Source organism: Pantherophis guttatus, chromosome 1 (assembly GCF_059756535.1).
Source record: "Pantherophis guttatus breed Tessera chromosome 1, ASM5975653v1, whole genome shotgun sequence".
NCBI lineage: Eukaryota > Metazoa > Chordata > Lepidosauria > Squamata > Colubridae > Pantherophis > Pantherophis guttatus.
The window spans coordinates 281,541,177-281,564,996 of NC_142063.1; the positions used below are offsets into that span (position 1 = coordinate 281,541,177).

General features: G+C 39.8%; 2 protein-coding genes across 16 annotated transcripts in view; one reads left to right on the plus strand and one right to left on the minus strand.

The window, feature by feature from the left end:
* Nucleotides 1-1,898: 1,898 nt before the first annotated feature.
* TFB2M (transcription factor B2, mitochondrial) lies at nt 1,899-16,941 on the minus strand. The gene is made up of 8 exons (XM_034428208.3): nt 16,530-16,941; nt 14,107-14,195; nt 13,724-13,874; nt 13,034-13,182; nt 10,048-10,137; nt 9,337-9,396; nt 6,578-6,720; nt 1,899-4,305 (listed from the first exon to the last, which is right to left on the minus strand). The coding sequence occupies exons 1-8, from the start codon at nt 16,837-16,839 to the stop codon at nt 4,119-4,121; spliced, it is 1,179 nt and encodes a 392-aa protein (XP_034284099.2). The 5' UTR covers nt 16,840-16,941; the 3' UTR covers nt 1,899-4,118.
* Nucleotides 16,942-16,953: 12 nt separating this feature from the next.
* Nucleotides 16,954-23,820, plus strand: part of CNST (consortin, connexin sorting protein) — a 40,209-nt gene continuing 33,342 nt past the window's right edge. For 4 of the 15 annotated variants that reach the window (XM_087883004.1, XM_087883010.1, XM_087883006.1 and 1 more), the window contains exon 1: nt 17,031-17,239. The gene's annotated coding sequence lies outside the window, so the exon portion shown is untranslated. Of the gene's footprint in view, nt 17,240-23,820 lie in introns of all 15 variants that reach the window. The other 11 variants (XM_034428202.3, XM_087883009.1, XM_034428203.3 and 8 more) reach the window with 9 other exon arrangements.

Here is a 23,820-nt window from a genome sequence, read left to right on the forward strand (position 1 = left end):
AAAGCCAGCTGGTTGACCTTGGGCCAGTCACCCTTTCTCATCCCTAACAAGCAGGCAATGGCAAACTACTTTTTAAATTTTGTCAAGAAAGATGTAGACTTGGCAATTGTTAGGAGACAACATCGACTCAAAAGGATTTTTAAAAAACAACCCTCTTTGATACAAATGTATTGCTAAATATCAGTGCCTAGAAAGAGATTTTAAAATCTACTTTTCACTGGGTTCTTGTATACTTCTTACTAGAACTTATTGTTTTTAGAATTGTCTTTAAGATCACACACTATAATTGGAACAATTCAACCCTAATCGTAACCTTAACCCTGGCAGGGTTCCAAGTTCAAGTATGCCAAATGGAAAGCTCTCTAACCTTCATTTGAATATGGAAAGAAGAGTCCCCTATTTCTCTTGATAAATGTTTCCAATGTTGAACTATTCTCAGTCTATCATTCAGTTGAAATCTGCCCTCTTGTAGCTTTAAATCCTTTATTCTATTAACTTGCTATCTGGAACAAGAAAAAAATGTCGATTTTCTTTTCCTAAGTGGCATCTTTTCAGATACTTGAAGATTGCTATCATTTGATCTCAATCATGGCCACTGAAAATATTGCCATTTATTTTGGACTTTCAATTTTTAAAAACACACTCCTTTTACAAGTAGTTTGATTTCAATTATATCTGTCAGGTAGTCTGCCTAGGTAGCTTTTGAAGGCTGTTCATCACCCTCACCAATGGCTCACATTGCGGGACTGGATAAACAATCCTTGCTCCCAACAGGAGGTTCCATAGGAGGGGTGAGCTAAAAGGTCAAAATGGTGACTATTACATAACCATATTTCTCTTTGTTTTGCATGCAAAGAATGGAAAAGGAGTGAAGTTTCAATCATTCCATCATGGGTGCCATCTTTTTTTTTAACCTCCCATGTCCCTAATTAATATCAACTGAATTCATTCTCATTATTTAAGTGTGTGCTCTATTGTGAAAAGCAATGCATGGATTGTCCATGTATGCTTTTTTTCCTTTTATCAATTCTTGCCTTGCAGATAAACATTTCAGGGGTCATTGGCTGCTTATAACTGATATGGACTTTGTCTTAACTTTTTCCCTACTTTGTGTGCTTAGTCATAAAAGAAAAGGATGAAGAGGGGGACCTTTGCACAGGTTCACCTGGTGCACCAATTGCGACCCTACTTGGATCAGGAGGCTCTCCTCACAGTCACTCATGCCCTTGTCACCTCACGGTTAGATTATTGCAACGCACTCTACATGGGGCTACCCTTGAAAAGTGTTCGGAGACTATAGTTGGTCCAGAACGCAGCTGCGTGAGCTGTCGTGGGTACACCTAGATACATCCACATTACACCAATTCTCTGCGAGCTGCACTGGCTCCCTATTGATCTCCGGTCACAATTCAAGGTGTTGGTTATTACCTTTAAAGCCCTACATGGCTCAGGGCCAGGTTATCTTTGAGACCGCCTTCTGTCGCATAGCTCCCAGTGACCGGTAAGATCCCACAGAGTTGGTCTCCTCTGGGTCCCGTCAGCTAAACAATGCCGGCTGGTGGGCGGGGCGGGGGGGGGCTTCTCTGTGGCTGCCCCAGCTCTCTGGAACCAGTTACCTCCTGAGGTCCGGACCATCCCTACCCTATTGGCCTTCTGAAAAGCGGTGAAGACCTGGCTTTTCTGGCAGGCCTAGGGCCGTTGGATCTCGCTGTTGTGATCTGGCGAGATCCGGCCATGAATGGCGTGAATGAGTTTTTAATGTTTTTAATTTTTAAATGTTTTTTTATAATGATTTTTTGGAATGTATTGTGAGCCGCTCTGAGTCTTCAGAGAGGGGCGGCATATAAATTGAATTAATTAAATTAATTAAATTAAAGAAGTGTTTCATCAATAAGGAATAACTTAAAAAGTATTTTATTAAAAATGAAAACATTAACAATCAAATTATGAAGGTCTCGAAAAGGGAATCTCAGTTGTAAAAAGTTTTCTTCAAACATGAAAGTAAGTATTAAAATAGCAACTAATTCAGAATAAGCAAAGAGAAATGAAACATTGGAACTAAATGTACGTAAGAGTTTGGATTATAAGCAATAGCAAAACCCAATTACCTTTTTGTTTTAGTTAATGGTTGCCTTATTTGCATCTGTCCTGAAAAAAATCAAAATTTTAATTATTTTTATTTTAATTGCTTACGTTTTAAGGAAACTAACGGAAGAGCCAAAAAAATTGGAGGCGTCATTTGGATGACCTATTTTAAGAGTCATCCAAATGACTCAAATAATTATCAGCATTTAATTTAAATCAGAGCTAAAGAAACCTAAGAATCTTAAGGTATGCATGTCTCCCTAAGACACTCATTTTTTTGGCCCCAAAACTCACTCTGATGCTTCCTGGAAATAGCAACATTGGTTTTCTCCCAATCGCACAAATAAATCCCAATTAGAATTAAGGAGAAAAAGAATTTTCTCCCAGAGCCAGGAAAATACAGAAATCCCATCCATTATATATCACCTACTTCAGCCTTTACATTCTCAAAAGCACAGACTGTAGCTAGCAAATGTGGCCATCTCTAAATAAAATATTAACGGTATTCATTGATAAACTTGAGATAGTATGGCCTTATTCTTAAGTAAGCTAGAATTACAGTAGCAGTTTAATATACTAAACCAAAAGGGATCTTGAAGCTGGAACTTCAAGTTTTCAACTTAATTTTCTTAGTTTATTCAAAAAAGTTTATATTATTCTGGTATGGGGAAACACACTGATCATGACAAATCAACATAATTGTCTTTTTTGATACAATGACAATTTAATTAACTAGAAACAGACAGTGGACAGTTTAACTTGTATTCAACGAAGTCTCCAATAAAATACTAGAAGAAAACATGGCAAAAGATGAACTCGATTATTATATCATTGGATGAATATTGAGTTGAACAAACATACCCAGCAAATCACATTAAGTTGGAAAGAAGAACTGAGTGCTTACACAAGGGCTCCATTCTAGGCTTGTGCCCCTGAACATATAACTTGGATGAAGGGTTAGGAAATAAAATCAATCTAGATGACACAAAGGCAAAAAGGGAAAATAAACAGAGGACAATATCAAGTTTAGGAGATAATTTATCAAATCGGAATAAATGGGTAGAAACCAGCAAGACAAATTTCAACAGTGACAAATGCCAAGTCTTATATTATATTATAATATACAGTGGGGCAAAAAAGTATTTAGTCAGCCACCAATTGTGCAAGTTCTCCCACTTAAAAAGATGAGAGGCCTGTAGTGCCAGACATGTCCCCTTACTTATGCCAGTACATGTCCAGGCCCGTCTGAAGTTTGCTAGAGAGCATTTGGATGATCCAGAAGAGAATTGGGAGAATGTCATATGGTCAGATGAAAGGAGTGGCTTTGTAAGAAGCATTTCAAGGTCCTGGAGTGGCCTAGCCAGTCTCCAGATCTCAACTCCATAGAAAACCTTTGGAGGGAGTTGAAAGTCCGTGTTGCCCAGCGACAGCCCCAAAACATCACTGCTCTAGAGGAGATCTGCATGGAGGAATGGGCCAACATACCAGCAACAGTGTGTGCCAACCTTGTGAAGACTTACAGAAAACGTTTGACCTCTCATTGCCAACAAAGGATATATAACAAAGTATTGAGATGAACTTTTGATATTGACCAAATACCTATTTTCCACCATAATTTGCAATTAAATTCTTTCCAAATCAGACAATGTGATTATCTGGATTTGTTTTCTCATTTTGTCTCTCATAGTTGAGGTCTACCTATGATGTCAATTACAGGCCTCTCTCATCTTTTTAAGTGGGAGAACTTGCACAATTGGTGGCTGACTAAATATTTTTTTGCCCCACTGTATATGTTTTACACAGAACTGATGATGTACATATTGTTTTCCAATCTTTGTAGTTTCCAAGATACAGCAACTTCAGAGTTGATCATTTGGGATCCATTATACTTTCCTTGTTTGCATAATTTAAATTTTCTAGAATTGTCATCCTCATACACATAGGGATTATCTTCTTTGTAAAATTCCAAGGTATGTGGTCCTCTGTATTGTATTTCAGTTTTAAAAAAAAACATAAATTAAATAGTCTTAATTTTAAAGAATTACATTGTCATCTGCCAATAAATCAATGTCACAGAACAAACTCCGATCAATTCGATTAGATTGTTCCATAAGTTCAAAGAGAGATTTGTATGCCTCTGGGTATAAACCACCAGCTGTAACATCTTCTGGAATCCCCAATTCTCTCAGCAAGTTCTTTGCATTCTCATAAGTCCATAAACTGAAACAAAAATCATTGAAAATTAGATATAATTTAATTGTTAACAATCAAGTGGGCTCAATATGTTCTTAAAACCTTGCCTCCCAATGATACCTGTTGTGGTCTGCCAGTAGGCTGCAGAGCTGGCAGCAGAGTCGGACAGTGATGAGTCTGAGGAACAACATGGGCCAGTCCTGGAGGCTGGGGAAGGCCCGGATGAGGACTCTGCGTCGGAGGCAGAGATGGGGCCAGGGCCATCGGGGAGTGAGGTGCAGGCTCCAGAGCCTCCAGAGACTGATAGTAGTGAAGCATAGGAACGGGGAGCCTGTTCCTAATGCACACATGAGAAGAGCTGCCAGAAGGCAAGAGCAGCTCAAGCAAAAAGGACAACTTGGGAGTAGGGCCAAGAGATGATTGGTCCCTCCCATAAGGCTTAAAACAGACCAGCAATGGCGTTTGGGCTTTGCCGGAAAACAACGTTGGTAGCTTCGTCTTCTTCATCTACGTCTTGCATTTATTTTTGTATCTGTGACTTCTGAATGTTTGCCAAGAAAGGCCTTTGGCAGTTTGCCTAATTGGATCAAGGTTTGCGATAGAACTGAGCAATTTGTGTTGGGAGGAATTTGCTTTAATTTAGTTGAACAACGCTGGGAATGAAATAATTCAAATAAAGTTTGTTTTTTCACTGACTGATTTTCCTACTACTTATTTGGGCCTGTGTCACAACAATACCTGAAAGTATCAGTATGCTTACAAACATCTGCCTTAGCAATTGCCTAAATGGCTCACCTAATTTTATTTAGTTTATTTTAATTTCTAAAATGGAAGCCAACTTGAGGTTAAACAAAACATCAGTTTCATGTATCCTACTTACTGGCAAGAATTTTTTTGAAATCCACCATAGATCCAGATACAATTTTTGACAATAAAAATTTCAGCCAATGCTTGTTCCCTCCCCTCCCCCCCCAGAGCAGATGAGCACATTTCCAAAAGTTAGGGGGATGGTAGGGGAAAAATTAAATTTACTTTATCATCAGCATACTGTTAGGCAGACAGGTAATCCCGAATTATGATCACAATGGAACCTGGAATTCCACAAGTGGCCATTTTTCTAGCAACTTAGAAGGGAACGAAAACCGAGAGGATTTCTCCTTGCATGCACTTACCCCCCCCACCCCCTCCAAGCTTTAGCAGTCTATGCTAATACCTTGGGAAGGAAAGGAAAGCCAAAAGCTTCATTAGCACCTCAGAAAAAGACATCTGCTTGTGAAATTCTGTCACATGGCCAGCAATGAAATGACCTGTCCTCCTTCCATAACCCAACCTCTTGAGCTCTAGGCAAGGTAGTGATGGGGGTGGAAACATGGAACCCAGTGGACTGGCAAAGCCTGTGGGGACCTAATAGGACAGGATGGGAGAGAAATAGATGGAGGGTGTTTCAGCAACTATTTGGTTGGTTGTAAGGGTGAATGAACCTAGATACAACTTTGGAAATGGGTTGTAAATTGGGAGGGGGGGGTGTCATAACTTTGAATCATCACTAAGTGACATGTCATAAATTGAGAATTACCTGTACTCTAAAATGTTTGTTTGTCTGGTATTAATCCCTCCTTAATCTAGACAGCATACTAAAAAGCAGAGACACCACCCTGCCAACGAATGTGTGTACAGTCAAGGCTATGGTTTTCCCAGTTACAATGTATGGCTGTGAAAGTTGGACCATAAGGAAGGCTGAACACCAAAGAATTGAGGCCTTTGAACTATGGTGCTGGAGAAGACTCCTTGGACTGCAAGGCAATCAAACCAGTCAGTCCTAGAGATCAACCCTGACTGCTCCTTAGCAGGCCAGATCCTGAAGATGAAACTCAAATACTTTGGCCACTTAATGAGAAGGAAGGACTCACTGGAGAAGAGCCTAATGCTGGGAACGATTGAGGGCAAAAAAAGAAGGGGACGGCAGAGAATGAGGTGGCTGGATGGAGTCACTGAAGCAGTCAGTGTGAGCTTATTAAATGGACTCCGGGGGATGGTAGAGGACAGGAAGGCCTCAAGGAACATTGTCCATGGGGTCACGATGGGTCAGACATGACTTTGTGACTAACAACAACAACAACAACAATCCCTCCTTATGTTGGCTGCTGGAGAGGATTATCATTAACATGTATAATATATACATGCACATATGTAATGGTAACTACATACCATTATACATACTGTATTTCTGACACATGTCACATTGTATTAAAAATTAGTCTGTGCTGTTTTTTAATTGAAGAAATTTAATTTTACTTACTTCAATTTGTTATGTAGCTTAATTGAGGCTTTACCAAAACACTGCTTTACCATCATAATAAATGTTTTTGAATTAGCAGTTGTCAAGAAGTCTGTAAATAAATCTTTGCGTGGTGTTAGTTGTACTAAATATAAGAGTTCATTCTGCAGAAGGTAGAAGAATAAAAAACATCTCAATTTAACAATTAACTCAAATACATTTTAGTCAAGTTAATTTTTTTATGAACTTGTAGATCAGATTAAACTTTTCTGAAAACTTCATTATGAATTTGTTAAAAAGAATGCCTATGCACATATATTTTATTAAATTATTATTATATACAGAAAAATGTGAAATAACAGTTCTTTAGTGTAAGCTATGTTCGTTGGCCTTCATACACATTCAATTCTTCCCAAAAAGCTAGTACTTCATAACATATCAGTATAATGATATACTGAACAAATCCAAGCAGTCTGGCCTTTTGCAATTGACAGATGGAAATGTTCTCAATGCATAGATTTTCTAACTGCCATCCAAGATTTGCCGATAACCTAGTGTGCCAATAACCATTGGGACCACCACAGCCAAATTATGCCATAAATTTTCAATTTCGATTTTCAAATCTTGATATTTTGTGATTTTCTCCAATTCTTTGTCTTCTACTGTACTATCTCCTGGTATTGCCACATCAATTATCTACCATTTCTTTCAACCATAGTTAAATCTGGTGTGTTATGACCAAGAGTTTGCATTCGGAAATGCCAAAAACTACTTATTATGTTTCATTATAAAATCAGGCAGATGTTTTAACTGGATTTGATATTTTTATCCACCTACTATTATCATAATGGTTTGTCACACAGCCAGATGTTCAGACTAGATTTCTATTTTTATATACCTTTCAAGTTCATCCTGAGAACCTGTGATAGGTAGATGTTAAAAATATTATCGCAGGATGTAAGGATTCTGAATAAAGCTGCCTTTTGCAATTGACTGGTGGTCATTTTGTCAATGCCGATGGTAACATGATTATCACTTATTTGCCACCCATCTCGTGGTTCAAGGTGACTCTGAGCATTATGTTACCTAATTAACAGAATAACTGAATAACAGAATTGGAAGGAACTTTGGAGGTCTTCTACCTCAACCCCCTGTTCAAGCAAGACACTCTGTACCATACCAAACAAGAGGCTGTCCAGTAATGGAGCAACTTCTGAAGGCAAGCCATTCCACTGGTTAATTTTTCTCACTGTTAGGAAATTTCTCCTTAGTTCTAGGTTGCTTCTTTTCTTGATTAGTTTCCATCCATTGTTTCTTGTCTTGCTCTGATGCTTTGGAAAATAGATTGACCCTCCCTCTTCTTTATGTCAGCTCCTCAAATATTGGAACACTGTTATCATGTCTCCCTAGTCCTTCTTTTCACTAGACTAGACATACCCAATTCCTACAACCATTCTTCATGTTTTAGCCATCCTAATCATATTTGTTGGTCTTCTCTGCAGTCTTTCAAGAGTCTCAAAATCTTTTTTATAATGTGACCAAAATTGGATGCAGTATTCAAAGTGTGTCTTACTAAGGCTTTATAAAAAGCGATATTAATACTTCACATGATCTTGATTCAATCTCTCCGTTAATGAAACCTAGGACTGCATTGGCTTTTTTGGCTGCAACCACATGCTGCTGGCTCATATTTAAGTGACTGTCCACTAGGACTTCAAGATTTCTCTCACAATTACTACTAATGATCCAGGTTTCACCTAATCTATACCTGTTTGGCTTTTCTTGTCTGTGAAAAACCTTTCAGTCTTGAAATCCATCTGGATCTTGAGCCTATTTTCTGCAGTAATTCCCAGAATATGTATTTAAATGTACATGTGGTATCTCTTGGACTATGAATATCTTCATTCCCCTCTCCATGGCAATGAATATGACGTTTATGGTTAAAGTATAGCAAACCATGGAAAGATTGCAATAACAATTCCTAGTAGGAACCCTCCTAACATGGGTAGTCTCAACTTATGATTGTAACTGAGCCCGGAATTATAGTCGAAAATAGTTGTGGTCATATGTCATGGTACCCGTGTGACTAGAAATAATTTTTTGGCCTTCTTGCAGCAAACATTAAGAAAATACCAAAATTGTTAAGCAAACCCATTCATTTGAATGACCATTTTTTTGCTGACTTCCATGTAAATAGCAGTTGTTACTGTAGAATGTCATGACCAATTGTAAAGCTGACCTGCCTGACAATTGTGGGGGTGTGGCAGAACTATTTATGATGGTTGGGGTGGTTTATGGGCCATAAAGCATCTATTCCATGGCTATCATATCTTCCAACAGTTGTAAAATGATTGGTTGTTAAGTGAGGACTACCTATATAGGTTTTGACTCATGCAAAAAATACTTTTGAAAACTGAAATTTGATAATTAAGTGCAAATAAAAACTATCTCTTTTTCTCTGGAATAGAGAACTAGGTAATTTAAATAGACATTCAAATCCATTATTTGATCTTTAACATACAACTTCTTAAAACAAATTGGACATTTACTTTTGAAGCCTCTCAATTATATGTGTCTGCAGAGGCAGAATTTACTGCATCTTGAACATCCACAATCAAATTAACCTGAGTCCCTGGTGCTCTCTGAGCTTCATTGTTTTCTTGCAAATGTTTCATTATCCAAACTAGGTAAATCATCAGTGCTAGCTCTGATACATAAAAGTAATCACCCAGACATTCACACTGCATTTATTTTAGGACTGACAAATATTAAAATCTCACCACACTATTTGATCCCGATGACTTTTTTCTTGACGTAGTTAAAAATGAAGAGCAAGGTATCTAGAAGAGAGGAAACAATGAAAGTTAGCGTAGCTTTAAAATATTAGGGCCAAGATATGAAAGAATGAAGAAGCACTAAAATCAATTATATATTCAGCATTCTGAATGTTGGTGTCCTAAAAAGAGATTTTGACAATAGGTTTATACACAGAATTGAAGTCTATTTTTTATTATCTTGCTTCCCATAGATTTCAGCGGTTAATTTTCAGTGTACAGAAATCCCCCATCATAAATAAAACATAATGTAAGACTAAGAAGTTAAGTATTTTGTTATTAACAAAAACAGTTTCAGAATGTACAGCAACTTGCCAAATGCAGGGAGTGATAGCTAAAGTGCTACATGTGAGTTTCTCTTATATGGGATGTTCTCACTGCATTTGAAAACACTAACTAGGTTAAGAGACTTTCCTGAGCCACATCTTACTGTAGCATCTCCACACATGAGCACACAAAAAAGGAGATGGGGTAAGGTGGATATTATAATTTGTCAAGTTCCACATTACTATATAACACTTGAGATAATAAAAATACTGTCTTCCCACATCTCATTCATTTCAATAACCTGTCCCAAATTTTTAGTATCAAGTTAGTAATAAATGTGTAAGACAAACAGGTTTCTATTATTAATCGCTGCATATACAAAATGCTCACCTTGTGTAGAAGATGAATATCACAAGCTGTTTGCCAAAGTACACTTAGTGGCTGGTAACATTTTTTATCTGGAGGTTTTGCAACAAAAACCTGGCAAAGGCAGAAGCAGTAATTTTACATTATATTTCTGATTTTATTATGAAAATCCTGAATTTCCTGAACTTGAAAACCTCAGTGAGGCAAGAAAAGCTAAAAAATGAATCAAGGTATGCAAGACAACTTGTTGGAGATTATGTCAGATGTAACATATGTTGTTTTTGTGTGGGTGGGTGTGCCTTAAAGTCATTAGACTCTTTGCAATTGTCCATACAAGTCCTGCAGTATTCTTGGCAATAGGTGATAAATGAACTTTATTTTTTGGTAATATTTTCCTAGCTTCTTTCTTATAGAAATCAATTACAGTTCCAAAGATACAAAAACTTGTGTAGAGTATAATAGTCTAATTATTTCTATATTAATTATGTAACTGAATTAGCTGAAAATGCAAATGATCTGCAAGCTCTAGCAGTAAAAATCAAGCGACATAGTGAAAAATTGAGACTAAGATTAAATTTAAAGAAGAACTAACTAACAACAACAGGTAGAGCAACCAACCTTAGAACTGACCATTCAATATATCAATGAAGATTCTCAGTCATGCAGGTCATATGGGGTGTTTTTTTCAAAAGGACTTTTTATCCTTGAGAAAAAAAGTTTCACTTCTCACTTGGATAAGAAGCAAAACGTCTTCCTCAAGGAAAAAATAAAGTCCAGTTGCCTTTTGAAAAAGCACCTTTGAGATGACCATTCAGTATCTTCATTATTGAACTCATGAATACTTTCTGCCTTTTAGAATTTATATCAACTCAGCAGTCAAGAACTACACTGCTACTCTGGCAACTATTAGATTAGCAGTGAACACTCTGGAAAAGATGTTCCAAGAAAGATAAAATCTAGCAAGATTTGATGGCACATAATCAATCTACCAATCAATTGAATTACCTACTTTCAGGTGAAATATAGGAAGTTTATTTCAGTGTTTCCTTGTCTTGTCATATTTTGCCTTATATTAAACAATTTTTTTTTAAAAAAGCTGTGTATATGCATATATAATTTTGCTACAAAAGTTTCAATAAAGGATGACTGTATTTCATTATAATAATCAATACACTCAACATCTGTAAGGGATTCATTCATAAATCACAAATATCGAGTGTCCAGTTTGTTGCATAATTGGTGGCAAAAAACAAAATGTCATAGCTATAATTGCACAATAAGTGACTACAAATACTAAAAGCAGTATTCAGCAAATCAAACTCTTAGAAATAAGAGTTACAGTTCTAGAATAACTTAAACGAGAACATGAGAATCATTAGATTTTTAAAATTTTAAATATCTTTTAGTATTTTATATATTCAATTTTAAATTGGTTTTAAAAGTTTGGGGTTTTAAATTTGTCGGGGCCAAAATTATTTAATTTGATTTTATTCTATTTTTAAATTTTGTATGTATGTGTTTTTATTATTTGGCTGTGCACCGCCCTGAGTCCTTCGGGAGTAGGGCGGTATAGAAATCTAATAAAATAAATAAATAAATAAATAAATAAATTTGGAATAGAACTAGAAATGATAGCTTATTTTCCAGTTCATTATTTAAACATTAACTTGAACAGACTATCTTTGAATTGATAGGAGTTTGAACTAATTATCTTTCAGAAATCTGCCATAGCTTAATAGTGTCATTTAATTTCTTATAGTCTGGATTCAGTATCAGAGCTTGGCTCTAAAATACCTCCAGTTATTTGCAGAATACATTTTCCTGTATTTGCCTATTTCAGCGCAGAAACAACCAGTAAAATAAGTTGATTATGAAAAATATTGCCTTTTTTTATTTGAATAACACTGAAAATACAATAGTTTTCATTCAGTATCTCACAAAGAGATTTTCCTTTTTCTCATTCCACATGGCAGAAACTGCAGTGAATAAATGGATTTTGCAATTCAAATGGTTATACTGGCCAGCGAATATTGCTAGATCCTTCTAAATGTTTCTTAAATATGAAAAATCAACATTTGATTTACACCCCTTGACTATAAACCATAGTTTCTATTGCCAATGTAAAATAGATTAGGTATGGTTGTACCTTATCTCTATATCATTTCTTATCTCAGAATATCTCTAAGATAACTCATAAAAAGTTACTTATTCCTTGTTTAACCACCTGTTCAGTTATCATTTGAAGCTATGACAGCAGTGAATAATGGATACCAATGACCAGTCCTCATAGTTGCAGTGTTCCCATGGTCATGTGATTGAGATTTAGGTGCTTGGCAACTGTCTTGCAATTATGACATCATAGAATCCTGCACACGATCACCATTTGTGTCCTTCACTGCCAGCTTCCAACAAGCAAAGTCAATGGGAAAGATGGCACGAGGGTGCAAATGGTGATCACATGAAAATCACATGTAGTTTGCTTTAATGACAGCAACTGGAATTGTTGCAACTCCTGTTGTAAGCCAACACTTTGTGACATTGCATTTTATGATCACGTGGCTTAGCAACAGAGTTGTAAGTCCCAGTTACGGTTGTCAAGCAATAGCTACCTGTATAACAATATGTTTTTTAATGCTATAGTAAAGACAACATATTGCAACAAATCCTAAATTCAAAATTCAAAACAAACATTATAAATCCATCAATATATTTTAGAATTGTTTTTAAAATGTCATTTTGTTTAAAAATTTGGTCTAGTAGATAAGGCACCACTAGAAACCAGGAGACTGTGAGTTCTAATCCTGCTTTAGGAATGAAAGCCGGCTGGATGACTTTGAGCCAGTCACTCTCTCTCAGCCCAACACATCTCACAGGAGTGTTGTGGGGAAAATAGGAGAAAGAAGGAGTATTATATAAGTTCACCGCCTTGCGTTATTTATAAAAATAAAAAAGTGGAATATAAATAAATAAAATTTCAAAGTTGATATATTAGCAAATTTTTTATACGAACCTTGTACATTCTTTCACTGACAAACAAGTTCAATTCTATTCTTCCATAATTGTATATAGAGCTGCATTCATATAAAAAATAAGTAAATTTCCAAATAAAGGTCCGTTCATTTTTAGGGGGGACAATTCCAACCACTTTTAGAGGAACATCTGTTTTTTAAATGAATCAAGATGTTTGAAAATTAAAGCAAATACCGTGAGTCAGTAATCTAGTATTAAATTAAAAATTATTATAAGCATATAAGCATAGCTTCAGCAATATAACTATTAGCTTCGGGACTTTCATCTTGCAAGTTATGCTTTTTTTTATGAAAGCCCACCTTTTAATCAAAAGCCCTATTAGAGACTGAACTGGCAAGCAGAAATAGCATCACTTTCACTGCTTATTTTATGTTTATAGACAGCCTTCAAATTTTGTTAACTTCAAAAGAAATTATATAATCTTTCCTTAGCATGATTTTTTTATACTAAAGTCTTAATAGCTTTCTGCTTCAGAATATTTAAATATATTTGAGACTAATGTGAAGGTAATTTAACAAATGCCATATTACTCTGCATGTTATAATTTTCATATTGAAGTGATCCAATTAAACAATTCTGTCTGAATGTGAGCTACCTCAAATTCATATGATCAAGAAAAAGTGAATATACAATTTAAATTTACAATATACATACATGTATGATAATTTACCTGATGTCCAAGGAACTTCGAAGATTTTCAGGTTGTTAAAAAGTGTTTCAGAACATAATTCACCCTTCAACAATGCATATGGATTAGTATCCAACTTTACGAAGTTGGAATGCACCACTTCCAATTGGCTTTCAAATTCTTTCTTTAGAGACTAAATACAAGCATACAACTAGAGGTTAACCAAAACACCTGAAATAGCCTTTCTCTGGGATATTCTGTTCATGTTGATTACTTTCTGCTTAAACTGCTGGTGTCCCTTTAACTATCACTCACAATGACCCAGGACCAATGGATGTCATAATCCAGAAATATCAGAAGTGTTTCCCAGCCTTGCTTTAAGATAAGAATATAGGAATTTATATTAGGAATAAGATAATACCTACCTCTAAATTAGGAAGAAAAGATTTATTACTCTCCAGAGCTATGACGTGGGCTCCAGTATTAAGCAACTTTTGAGTCAATACTCCAGGACCTAAAAATAGCCATTGTTTAATACTCTAGAATTTATTTAAAAAGCTTTGTTTTTGTTTAAAAGAGAAATATCAATCAAAATATTCTAACTGAAAGTTTACATCAGGTATTGCCTAATCCTAAAAGGAGAAAACAGATAAATATTATTCAGCTACCAATAATGGTATCTACCTGGTTTGAAAAAATCAACCATGATCAAGAAAGAGTAACACTATTTAAAGTGCTATTTGCTGTTCTATTCCTCCAAGTGGTGACTCCCAATTCAATCTGCCATCAGAGAAATAGCTTTTGTGCCTGTGTTATCCCAGATACCGGTATGTGTTCATGAAACCCCAAAATTATCTTCTTTTTAAAAAGACAGTCTGACAATGACTGAAAGTCTATGAAATAGACAAATCTCGCTAGCTCTCAATTCTTTTTCATGAAAGCTAGCAAGATATAGCAGTTTCATAGTATTTCAACCACTTTTTCATTTTAATTTTTAGTGCACACAACAATATCTGAAAAGGTTGCTGGCTGTTTTTTATGTAATTAAAGGATCATTGGAAACAGCTTTTCCAATATAATTTTCTTCCTCTGTTTTACAATTTTTTACTAAATAATATTTTTATGCAAGTCAGTTCATGAGACCTGTCAGAACAGGTTTGATTTATAAAAAAGAACTTTGCCTTTTCCATAATTGTATGATGATGTAAGCCACTTAAAATACAATAAGATTAAGACAAAAATATATTGGTTAATAAATAAACTAGCTATGTATTTCTGGATGGAGATCCCTTCAACTCAATGAGAATTATGTTCAAATGAAGCTGTTATAAAATTGTAAAGTTACACAGAGGATATAATATAATATAATATAATATAACAAAGTTGGAAGGAACCTTGGAGGTCTTCTAGTCCAACCCCCTGCTTAAGCAGGAAACCCTACACCACTTCAGACAAATGATTATCCAACATCTTCTTAAAAACTTCCAGTGTTGGAGCATTCACAAGTTCTAGAGGCAAGTTATTCCACTGATTAATTGTTCTAACTGTCAGGAAATTTCTCCTTAGTTCTAAGTTGCTTCTCTCCTTGATCAGTTTCCACCCATTGCTTCTTGTCCTGCCTTCAGGTGCTTTGTAGAATAGGTTGACTCTTCTTTGTGGCAACCCCTGAGATATCAGATCACTGTTATCATGTCACCCCTAGTCCTTCTTTTCATTAAACTAAACATACCCAGTTCCTGCAACCGTTCTTCATATGTTTTAGCCTCCAGTTCCCTAATCATCTTTGTTGCTCTTCTCTGCACTCTTTCTAGTCTCCACATCTTTTATACCTCATGGCGACAAAAACTGAATGCAGTATTCCAAGTGTGGCCTTACCAGGGCATTATAAAGTGGTACTTCACATGATCTTGATTCTATCTCTCTGTTTATGCAGCCTAGAATTGTGTTGGCTTTTTTGGCAGCTGCAGCACACTGCTGGCTCATATTTAAATGGTTATCCACTAGGACTCCCAAGAACCCTCTCTCAGTTACTACTATTGAGCAAGGTACCACCAATACTGTACCTGTGCATTTTGTTTTTCTTGCCTAAATGTAGAACCTTACTTTCTTCACCATTGAATTTCATTTTGTTAGATACCACCCAATGTTCAAGTCTGTCAAGATCCTTCTGTATCTTAAGCCTATCTTCTGGAGTGTTGGCTATTCCTGCCAGCTTGGTGTCATCTGCAAATTTGATGAGTTCCCCATCTATCCCCTCATCCAATCATTGATGAAGATGTTGAAGAGTACTGGGCCTAAAACAGGGGGTTATATACTTTGGGGTATATCTTATCTTATCTTATCTTATCTTATCTTATATTATATTATATTATAGGATATATAGGATATGATTCTTCAAGAAGTACACAATATGAATTTTAGTAATATAAAATTATCATTTTAAAAATTATAATCTGTGAAGTTCTTGATCTTCTCAGCTTGGTTGTTTGTGTTCATTACCCAACTAGGTAACATCAATGCTTCAGTGATCATGTTTTCTGGTTGGCTAATGAAATGACTGCAAGCCAACAAGATCAGAGAGCACCAACGACTCCACAGTCCTATTCTGAGCTACCATACATATATTTTCTTCTATTGAAAAACATAATCTGCCGCACACTGATTGCTATTGCAGCACAATGGCACAGATGCTAAACACCTAGAAGACACCCTTTCTCTAACAGGTATTGCAACAAATCTGGTGGATTCCTCCTCGCAGCTTAATGTCAACTTTATTATCATCACATCACCTTCGAGGTCACATACTTAACTTTTACCCTAAAAATAGGTCCCCTTAAGTAACTCTCACCTGCCTCAAATTCCAGCAGGAAGGTTTTGGACTTCTCAAAATTTCGCCCCCTCGTCAGCTGGGAGGCCACTTTCTGCGCTGAAAAGGGGCAGACGAGAAACCTTCGATCTGAGGTCGAATCCATGCTCGCGACCATTTGGGCGATGTCAGCTCTCACGAAAGAGGGTTTTTTCAGATTGTGGAGTCCGAGTTTTACACTCTGACCCTTCAGGGGCCGCACCGAGAACCGCAGGCCAGAGCGTAAAGTCGAGGCGGCCAGGGTCAACTGCCGTCCCCCGAAGAGAGGGGAAACCAACGCAACGAAAGTCATCTTCTCGCTTTAGCGCTGATTTTTATTTTTGTTTTTTTTTTTCAAGGCGAGCGCCAACCCTCACGTGACGACCTTGCAGAACTCGAAAAGCGAGCGCAGTTTGCACCCGGACAATTTTAGCGTCGGAGCGCCCACCGGCGGATTCCGGTTTCCTCCGAGCGTTAACGAGCTGTCGCCGGGGTTGACGTTCTAGCCTTCCGTTTTCATGGCAAGGTCCTCTCTAGGCATCTGGTACTCGGTGGCGCACACCTTTGGCTTCTGGGCGCTGCGCTCGGGAATCCCCCCGGCGGGTGTCTCTGGTTTCTTTCCGTCCCGTTCCTTCTCTCCGGCTTCCATCCCGATCTTAATTTTTGGCTGTGCCGGAGCGAGGGGCTGCCCGGCGAGGTGGCCTCAGGCTGAGGTGAGAGGAGGAAAGCGACGAGGCTACTCTGCCGAGTTTACCGCAGCCCCGGGCGGGCGGGCGGGCGGGCGGGCGAGCCGGTTGGCTGGGTGGGCAGGAGTGAGGTCGCGTGTTAGCTGCGTGTTGCATCTGAAGTCTTGGTGAAGTAGAGCTGATCCCGGCCGTAAAGGGAGACCGAGACACCGGATCGGATCATTAATCGTGGTTGGGGATGTCACGGGAATTTCTGGGACTCTCACGGGAAAGCTGGTTATCAGCGCTACAGGACTAGGAAGAGCAGCCGGATGTTTGCATAAAGAAGAAAACATTACGGTTGAACGTGTCGGATTCCGCTCTTCTTAACCTTCTGTCCCTCCGCTCCTGCCTTGTCGGTCTGCTATTCATTGTGGTTTCAAGGCAGTCCGTGTACCTGGAACTGGCATCTGCGACCTCCTCGCATATCAACATAGATTTCCAGTTTGGGTTGGCAGGAGAGAGAGAGAAAGAGAGAGAGAGACTTTTTTTCTCTCTCTCTCCAAGTATTCGGAGTAAGGGACAATCCACTCTGAAGCCCGGATAAGGCGACTGTCTTCTTTATTATACTTGTGACTCATTCTTTCTCCAGAGGTCATAAGGACGGCTGATTGTGGGGGGTTGTTATCCCCCAGATCAGTACAGTATGTCTCCTGGGGATGGAGGGCTGGATTAGATCATTTTAGTAGTCTTTTCCAACCCTACAGTACTATGAGTCTATGATAACCCGTTAGCGTACAAAATTGGATGACAAATTAATGGTTGCTTATTCTGATTATAGATCTGAGGCTTATCTAACCAATTTCCAAAAGGTACGCAGAAAATGCAGATGCCTGTTTTAATGAAAGTAAGGTATATGAAGAAGACAATGGCTTGAGGTTTGAAGGAGATACACACAACACACACACATACAAACACATAAACACATACAGTTGATATTGTTCAAATGCAGTGTGCACACACTTCATTGTACTGGGGTACTTCTGCATGAATCATTATTCGAAAACATGAACAACATAGGGAACAGTAACGGAGACTATAATTCAGTCCTGAATTATATATTCATTTCCTAGCTTTTGGCGAATGAAGTATTAATAGAGTTCACAAAAAATGTTAAGCTCGAAGGCAGTTTGCTACTTTGTAACTCAGAGTATCATGGGAACCCAGTGTTTTCGGTTTATGATGCATTATGCATTATGATGTGTTGATCCAACCAATTGATTAATTTAGTAATCCGTAGTAGATTTAATCATGGTTTAGTGCAAGGATGTCAAACTCGATTTCATTGAGGGCTGCATCAGGGTTGTGTTTGTCCTCTGGGGGGGCGGGGCGAGTGGATGTGGCCAGCTTGACATCCTGCAGCCCTCTGCCAGCAAAAACGGAGCCCAGGAGGGCCACACATGGCTCTCCTGAGCTCAGTTTTTGCTGTAAGAGGCACCGCGGGTCGGTCCTTCGCTGTTTCCAGGGCAGCCCCATGGGCCAGACCTAGCACCCCATGGGCCGGATCAAGCCCACGGGCCTTGAGTTTGACACCCCTGGTTTAGAGCATTTTGCAAAAAAGGTTTATACATGTAGACCTTCCTTTGTGCAGGCTTTCTCAAAGGTCTAGAGAAGCTCAGGCTACTTCCCATTTTTTAAATTAAAATAAGGCACCAAGAAAAGGTGAGCATAATTTGAATATTTTTGATGTAAAAAAATAGATACAAAACTGTTCAGATTTATGGAACCACAAATGGCCTTCTGCTCCCTTCTGACTGATCCTACTTTTGGGTCTAGCACAAAAACAAAAAACATTGATAGAAAAGGAAATCCCTTCCCCTTGTATCAAGCTGTACAACTGCTGTGGTTTATTGGAAGGCAGGTGAAGTTTTTAATTTTTCTTCTACTAACCTCCACTACGTTGTAAACTTTGTACTTTATTAAAAGGCTGTTTCAATTACCTTGAAAACTATTCACAATCCTGTATTACTTCCATTGAGGATTTCTTTTGTTGGCATTTTCTTCTTTGCTAGGTCAATTTTAAGGTTAATTAAAACCAGAAATGTTTGTAAGGTGGCATTGTTAAATGGATAAACCATTTGTGAACATTGTATTTGTCTTCATGGTATGTTATAAAAGTTTGGAGATTGTTGTACCATATAACTTGTATAAATGTGCCAAATATTTGACATAGATCTTGTTTTTTTAATTTGAAGCTTTCATATTTGATTAAGAAATAAGTTTAGTTTCAGAGTTGACAATAATCTTGAGGTAGAGTATGATATGTGTCTTGGTCTTGTTTGATGTATATGTATATTTAAGGTGTATTCGATGACTGGAGCTAACTGATTCATTTTGTTCATAGTTAAGATATTTGTTAAAGGAGAATCCACAAATGGATTATTACTTGTGAATGGTAGGATTTACAGTGGTTGACCTTGTGTTCCTTTTTTATTTATTCTGTCTTTACAGTGAAGCAAATTTTGTGTTCATTCTATTGCATAGGGTATATTTATTTATTTATTTATTTATTTATTTATTTATTAGATTTTTATACCGCCCCCTCTCCCGAAGGACTCGGGGCGGTGAACAGCCAAAATTAAAAAACATACAATATAAACAATTAAAATACGTTTAAAACAGAATTAAATCTAAAATGGCTCCCCAATTTAAAACGCCTTACCCATACCCCTATAAATAAGACGAATTTAAAATTTAAAAATTTAAAATTTCCACATTTAAAAAGGGGGAAGATTTAGGCCAGGCCAGCTTGATAAAATAGAAAAGTCTTAAGCGCGCGGCGGAAGGTGCGCAGATCCGGGATCCTACATATCTCCGGGGGGAGCTCGTTCCAAATCGTAGGTGCCCCCACAGAGAAGGCTCTCCCCCTAGGGGCCGACAGCCGACATTGTTTGGCCGACGGCACCCGGAGGAGCCCCTCTCTATGGGAGCGTACTGGCCGGTGGGAGGCTATTGGTGGTAGCAGGCGGTCCTGTAAATAACCAGGTCCTAAGCCATGGAGCGCTTTAAAGGTGATAACCAGAACCTTGAAGCGCACTCGGAAGACCACCGGGAGCCAGTGCAGCTCGCGCAGGAGAGGTGTCACATGGGAACTCCATGTCGCTCCCATCACCACCCGCGCGGCCGCACTCTGCGCCAGTTGGAGCCTCCGAGTGCACCTCAAGGGGAGCCCCATGTAGAGAGCGTTGCAGTAGTCCAGACGAGAAGTAACGAGGGCATGAGTGACTGTGTGTAGGGAGTCCCGATCTAGATAGGGACGCAACTGGCGGATCAGGCGAACCTGATGAAAAATCCTCCCGGACACGGCCGTCACATGCTCTTCTAACGACAGCCGTGAATCCAGGAGGACACCCAGGTTGCGGGCCCCATCCGTGGGGGCCAATGATTCGCCCCCAATAGTCAGCGATGGCACTAGCTGACTATATCGGGACGTCGGAAACCACAGCCACTCGGTCTTGGATGGGTTGAGCCTGAGCCTGTTCCTCCCCATCCAGATCCGTACGGCCTCCAGGCACTGGGACATCACTTCAAGGGCATCATTGGGGTGGTCCGGGGTGGAGATGTACAGCTGGGTGTCATCCGCGTACTGATGGTACTTCACCCCAAAACCACGGATGATCTCGCCCAGCGGCTTTACATAAATGTTGAACAAAAGGGGCGAGAGGACCGATCCCTGCGGCACCCCACATATGAGGGGCCTCGGGGTCGACCTCTGCCCCCCTGTCAACACAGACTGCGACCGGTCGGAGAGAAAGGAGGAGAACCACCTTAGTACGGTGCCTCCCACCCCCAACTCTTCCAACCAGTGCAGCATGATACCATGGTCGATGGTATCAAAAGCCGCTGAGAGATCTAACAGGACCAGGACAGAGGAGCAGCCCCTGTCCCGAGCCCTCCAGAGATCATCAACCAACGCGACCAATGCCGTTTCCGTGCTGTACCCAGGCCTGAAACCCGACTGGAACGGATCCAGATACGACGCTTCATCCAGGTACTGGGGAAGCTGTCCCGCAACCACACTCTCAACAACCTTCGCCATAAAACGATAATTAGCCAATATTGCCGGGTCCAGGGAAGGCTTCTTGAGGAGGGGTCTCACCACCGCCTCCTTAAGGGCGGCGGGGAAGACACCCTCACCCAATGAAGCATTTATAATCCCCTGGAGCCAGCCTCGCGTCACCTCCCGGGAAGCCAGCACTAACCAGGAGGGACACGGGTCCAACAAACATGTGGTCGCGTTCAATCTACCCAGAATCCTGTCCACGTCATCTGGGGTCACAGGTTCAAACTCATCCCAGATAACAGTCTCAAGACCTGCCTCCGTCACTCTCGCTGGACCTACCCAGTCAGAGTCCAGACCTTCCCGAATCTGAGTGATTTTGTCATACAGATACTGAACAAAGTCCTCGGCTCTTCCCTCCAAGGGGTCCTCCCGCGCTTCCTGGTGGAGCAGGGAGCGGGTCACCCTAAACAGGGCGGCCGGGCGATTATCTGATGACGCAATAAGAGCAGCCAAATGCGTACATTTTGCTGCTTTTATCGCCACTAGGTAAGTCCTAATATGGGATCTAACCAGTGTCCGGTCCGATTCAGAAAGACTAGCTCTCCAACTACTCTCTAGGCGTCTTTTCTGGCGCTTCATCTCCCTCAGCTCCTCGGTAAACCAAGGAGCCAGGCGAGATCCGCGCCGGGTCAGAGGCCGCAAAGGCACGACTCGATCCAGGGCCCCAGCGGCCGCCCTATCCCAGGCGGCCACTAGGTCTCCAGTCGAGGCGTGAGCCAGAACCTCAGGAATTGGCCCAAGCTCCGTCTGGAACCTACCGGGTTCCATCAGGCGCCTGGGGCGGTACCATCTTATCGGTTCCGCCTCCCTGCAGCGGGGTGCCGCGGTACGAAGGTCAAGGCGAAGGAGAGAGTGATCCGACCATGACAAGGGCTCGATGACTACATCCCCTATCTCAAGATCACTCAACCACTGTCCAGAGACAAAAACCAAGTCCAGTGTGTTTCCCCCAGTGTGCGTAGGGCCATGAATTAGTTGGGTCAGATCCATGGCCGTCATGGAAGCCATGAACTCCTGAGCCACCTCAGACGTCTCACCCACGGACGGCAGGTTGAAATCCCCCATGACCATAAGTCTGGGGGTATCAACCGCCACCGCGGCGATAACGAGTAGCTCAGGCAGGGTTGCTGCCACGCGGCAGGGAGCCAGGTACGTGATCAGCAAACCCATCTGAACCCCCTGGCCCCACTTCACAAGGAGGGACTCACAACCAGCTGTCTGAGGTACAGTGGTCTCCCTGGGCCTAAGGCCTTCTCTAATAATAACCGCTACTCCCCCGCCCCTCCCCTGTGACCTCGGCTGATGGAATGCGTGGAAGCCTGGTGGGCACATTTCTACCAGAGGGACCCCTCCCTCCGGGCCCAACCAGGTCTCCGTAATACCCGCCAGGTCTGCTCCCCCCTCCTGAACAAGATCACAGATGAGGGGGGCTTTATTTACTACGGACCTGGCGTTGCACAACATCAGACAAAGGCCCGGGCCGTGAAGATCTGTGCAACCTGGCAAACGGGTGGAGCCTTGGGGGCCGGAGCACCCTACCGCTTGGAGACAGCGGGTGCGTGCTCCCTTAACATGATATGGCCCCCTGCTCCCGCCATATCTACCCCTCCCACTCACAGTACTGCATGTTGCAGTATTTTACGGGCTATCTCATAAGTATCCTGTGGCAATAATTAAAACTGTAGTAAATAATTATTAGGCTTTATAAATATAACAGCCATATTAGCATTAAGGTGGGAAATTCAGCAAGACCTTTAAGAAAAAAGATATTAAATATCTGACATATAAGTTATACTAGAAATCTAGTAAATGGTGATTCCTTCCCCACCAGCTCAGTCCAAGAATTTGATTATATTCTTGTATCTACTTAAATCCATTTTTTCCCCAACCAGCAACATTCCTATATATTGGTTGTAATAATCTTATTCAATGCAGAATGACTATAGGTTGGGACCCAGAGAATACCAGCACTTATTTTTCCATGCAAGTTCCTTTCTTCTTCTTGAACAGCATCCTCCAGCCTAGAGCCACATGGCAAACTATTGTTGAAACAGACAAACTTTTCCAAAGCAATGTGTGACATAGTAATTTTCCAAAGTTTCAAGTAAAAAAAATAAACTGGAAAGCTCAAATTTTGCAATCAGCCACAGTTTCTCAAACATTAATAAAATATGTATTACAGGTAGTCCTCCACTTATGACAATTGAGCCCCAAATTTCTGTTGCTACTTGAAACATTTGTTAAGTGAGTTTTGCCCCATTTTACGACCTTTCTTTCCACAATTGTTAAGTGAATCGCTGCAATTGTTAAGTTAGTAGGATGGTAAATATGGCTTCCCCATTGACTTTGCTTGTCAGAAGGTTGCAAAAGGTGATCCCATGACTCCAGGCTATTACAACCATCATAAATATGAGTTGGTTTCCAAGAGTCTGAATTTTGATCACGTCACCATGGAAATGCTGCAACGGTCATAAGTGTGAAAAACTGTCAAAAGTCACTTTTTGTA

Bases quoted from the DNA above. Each gene is read 5' to 3' on its own strand.
- TFB2M (XM_034428208.3), bottom strand. From the start codon at position 16,839: ATGACTTTCGTTGCGTTGGTTTCCCCTCTCTTCGGGGGACGGCAGTTG. The intron at 13,183-13,723 runs GTAAATTATCAT...TTTAAAAAACAG, and splicing joins CGAAGTTCCTTGGACATCAG to ATGTTCCTCTAAAAGTGGTT. The intron at 6,721-9,336 runs GTGAGATTTTAA...TACCTTCTGCAG, and splicing joins CATCGGGATCAAATAGTGTG to AATGAACTCTTATATTTAGT.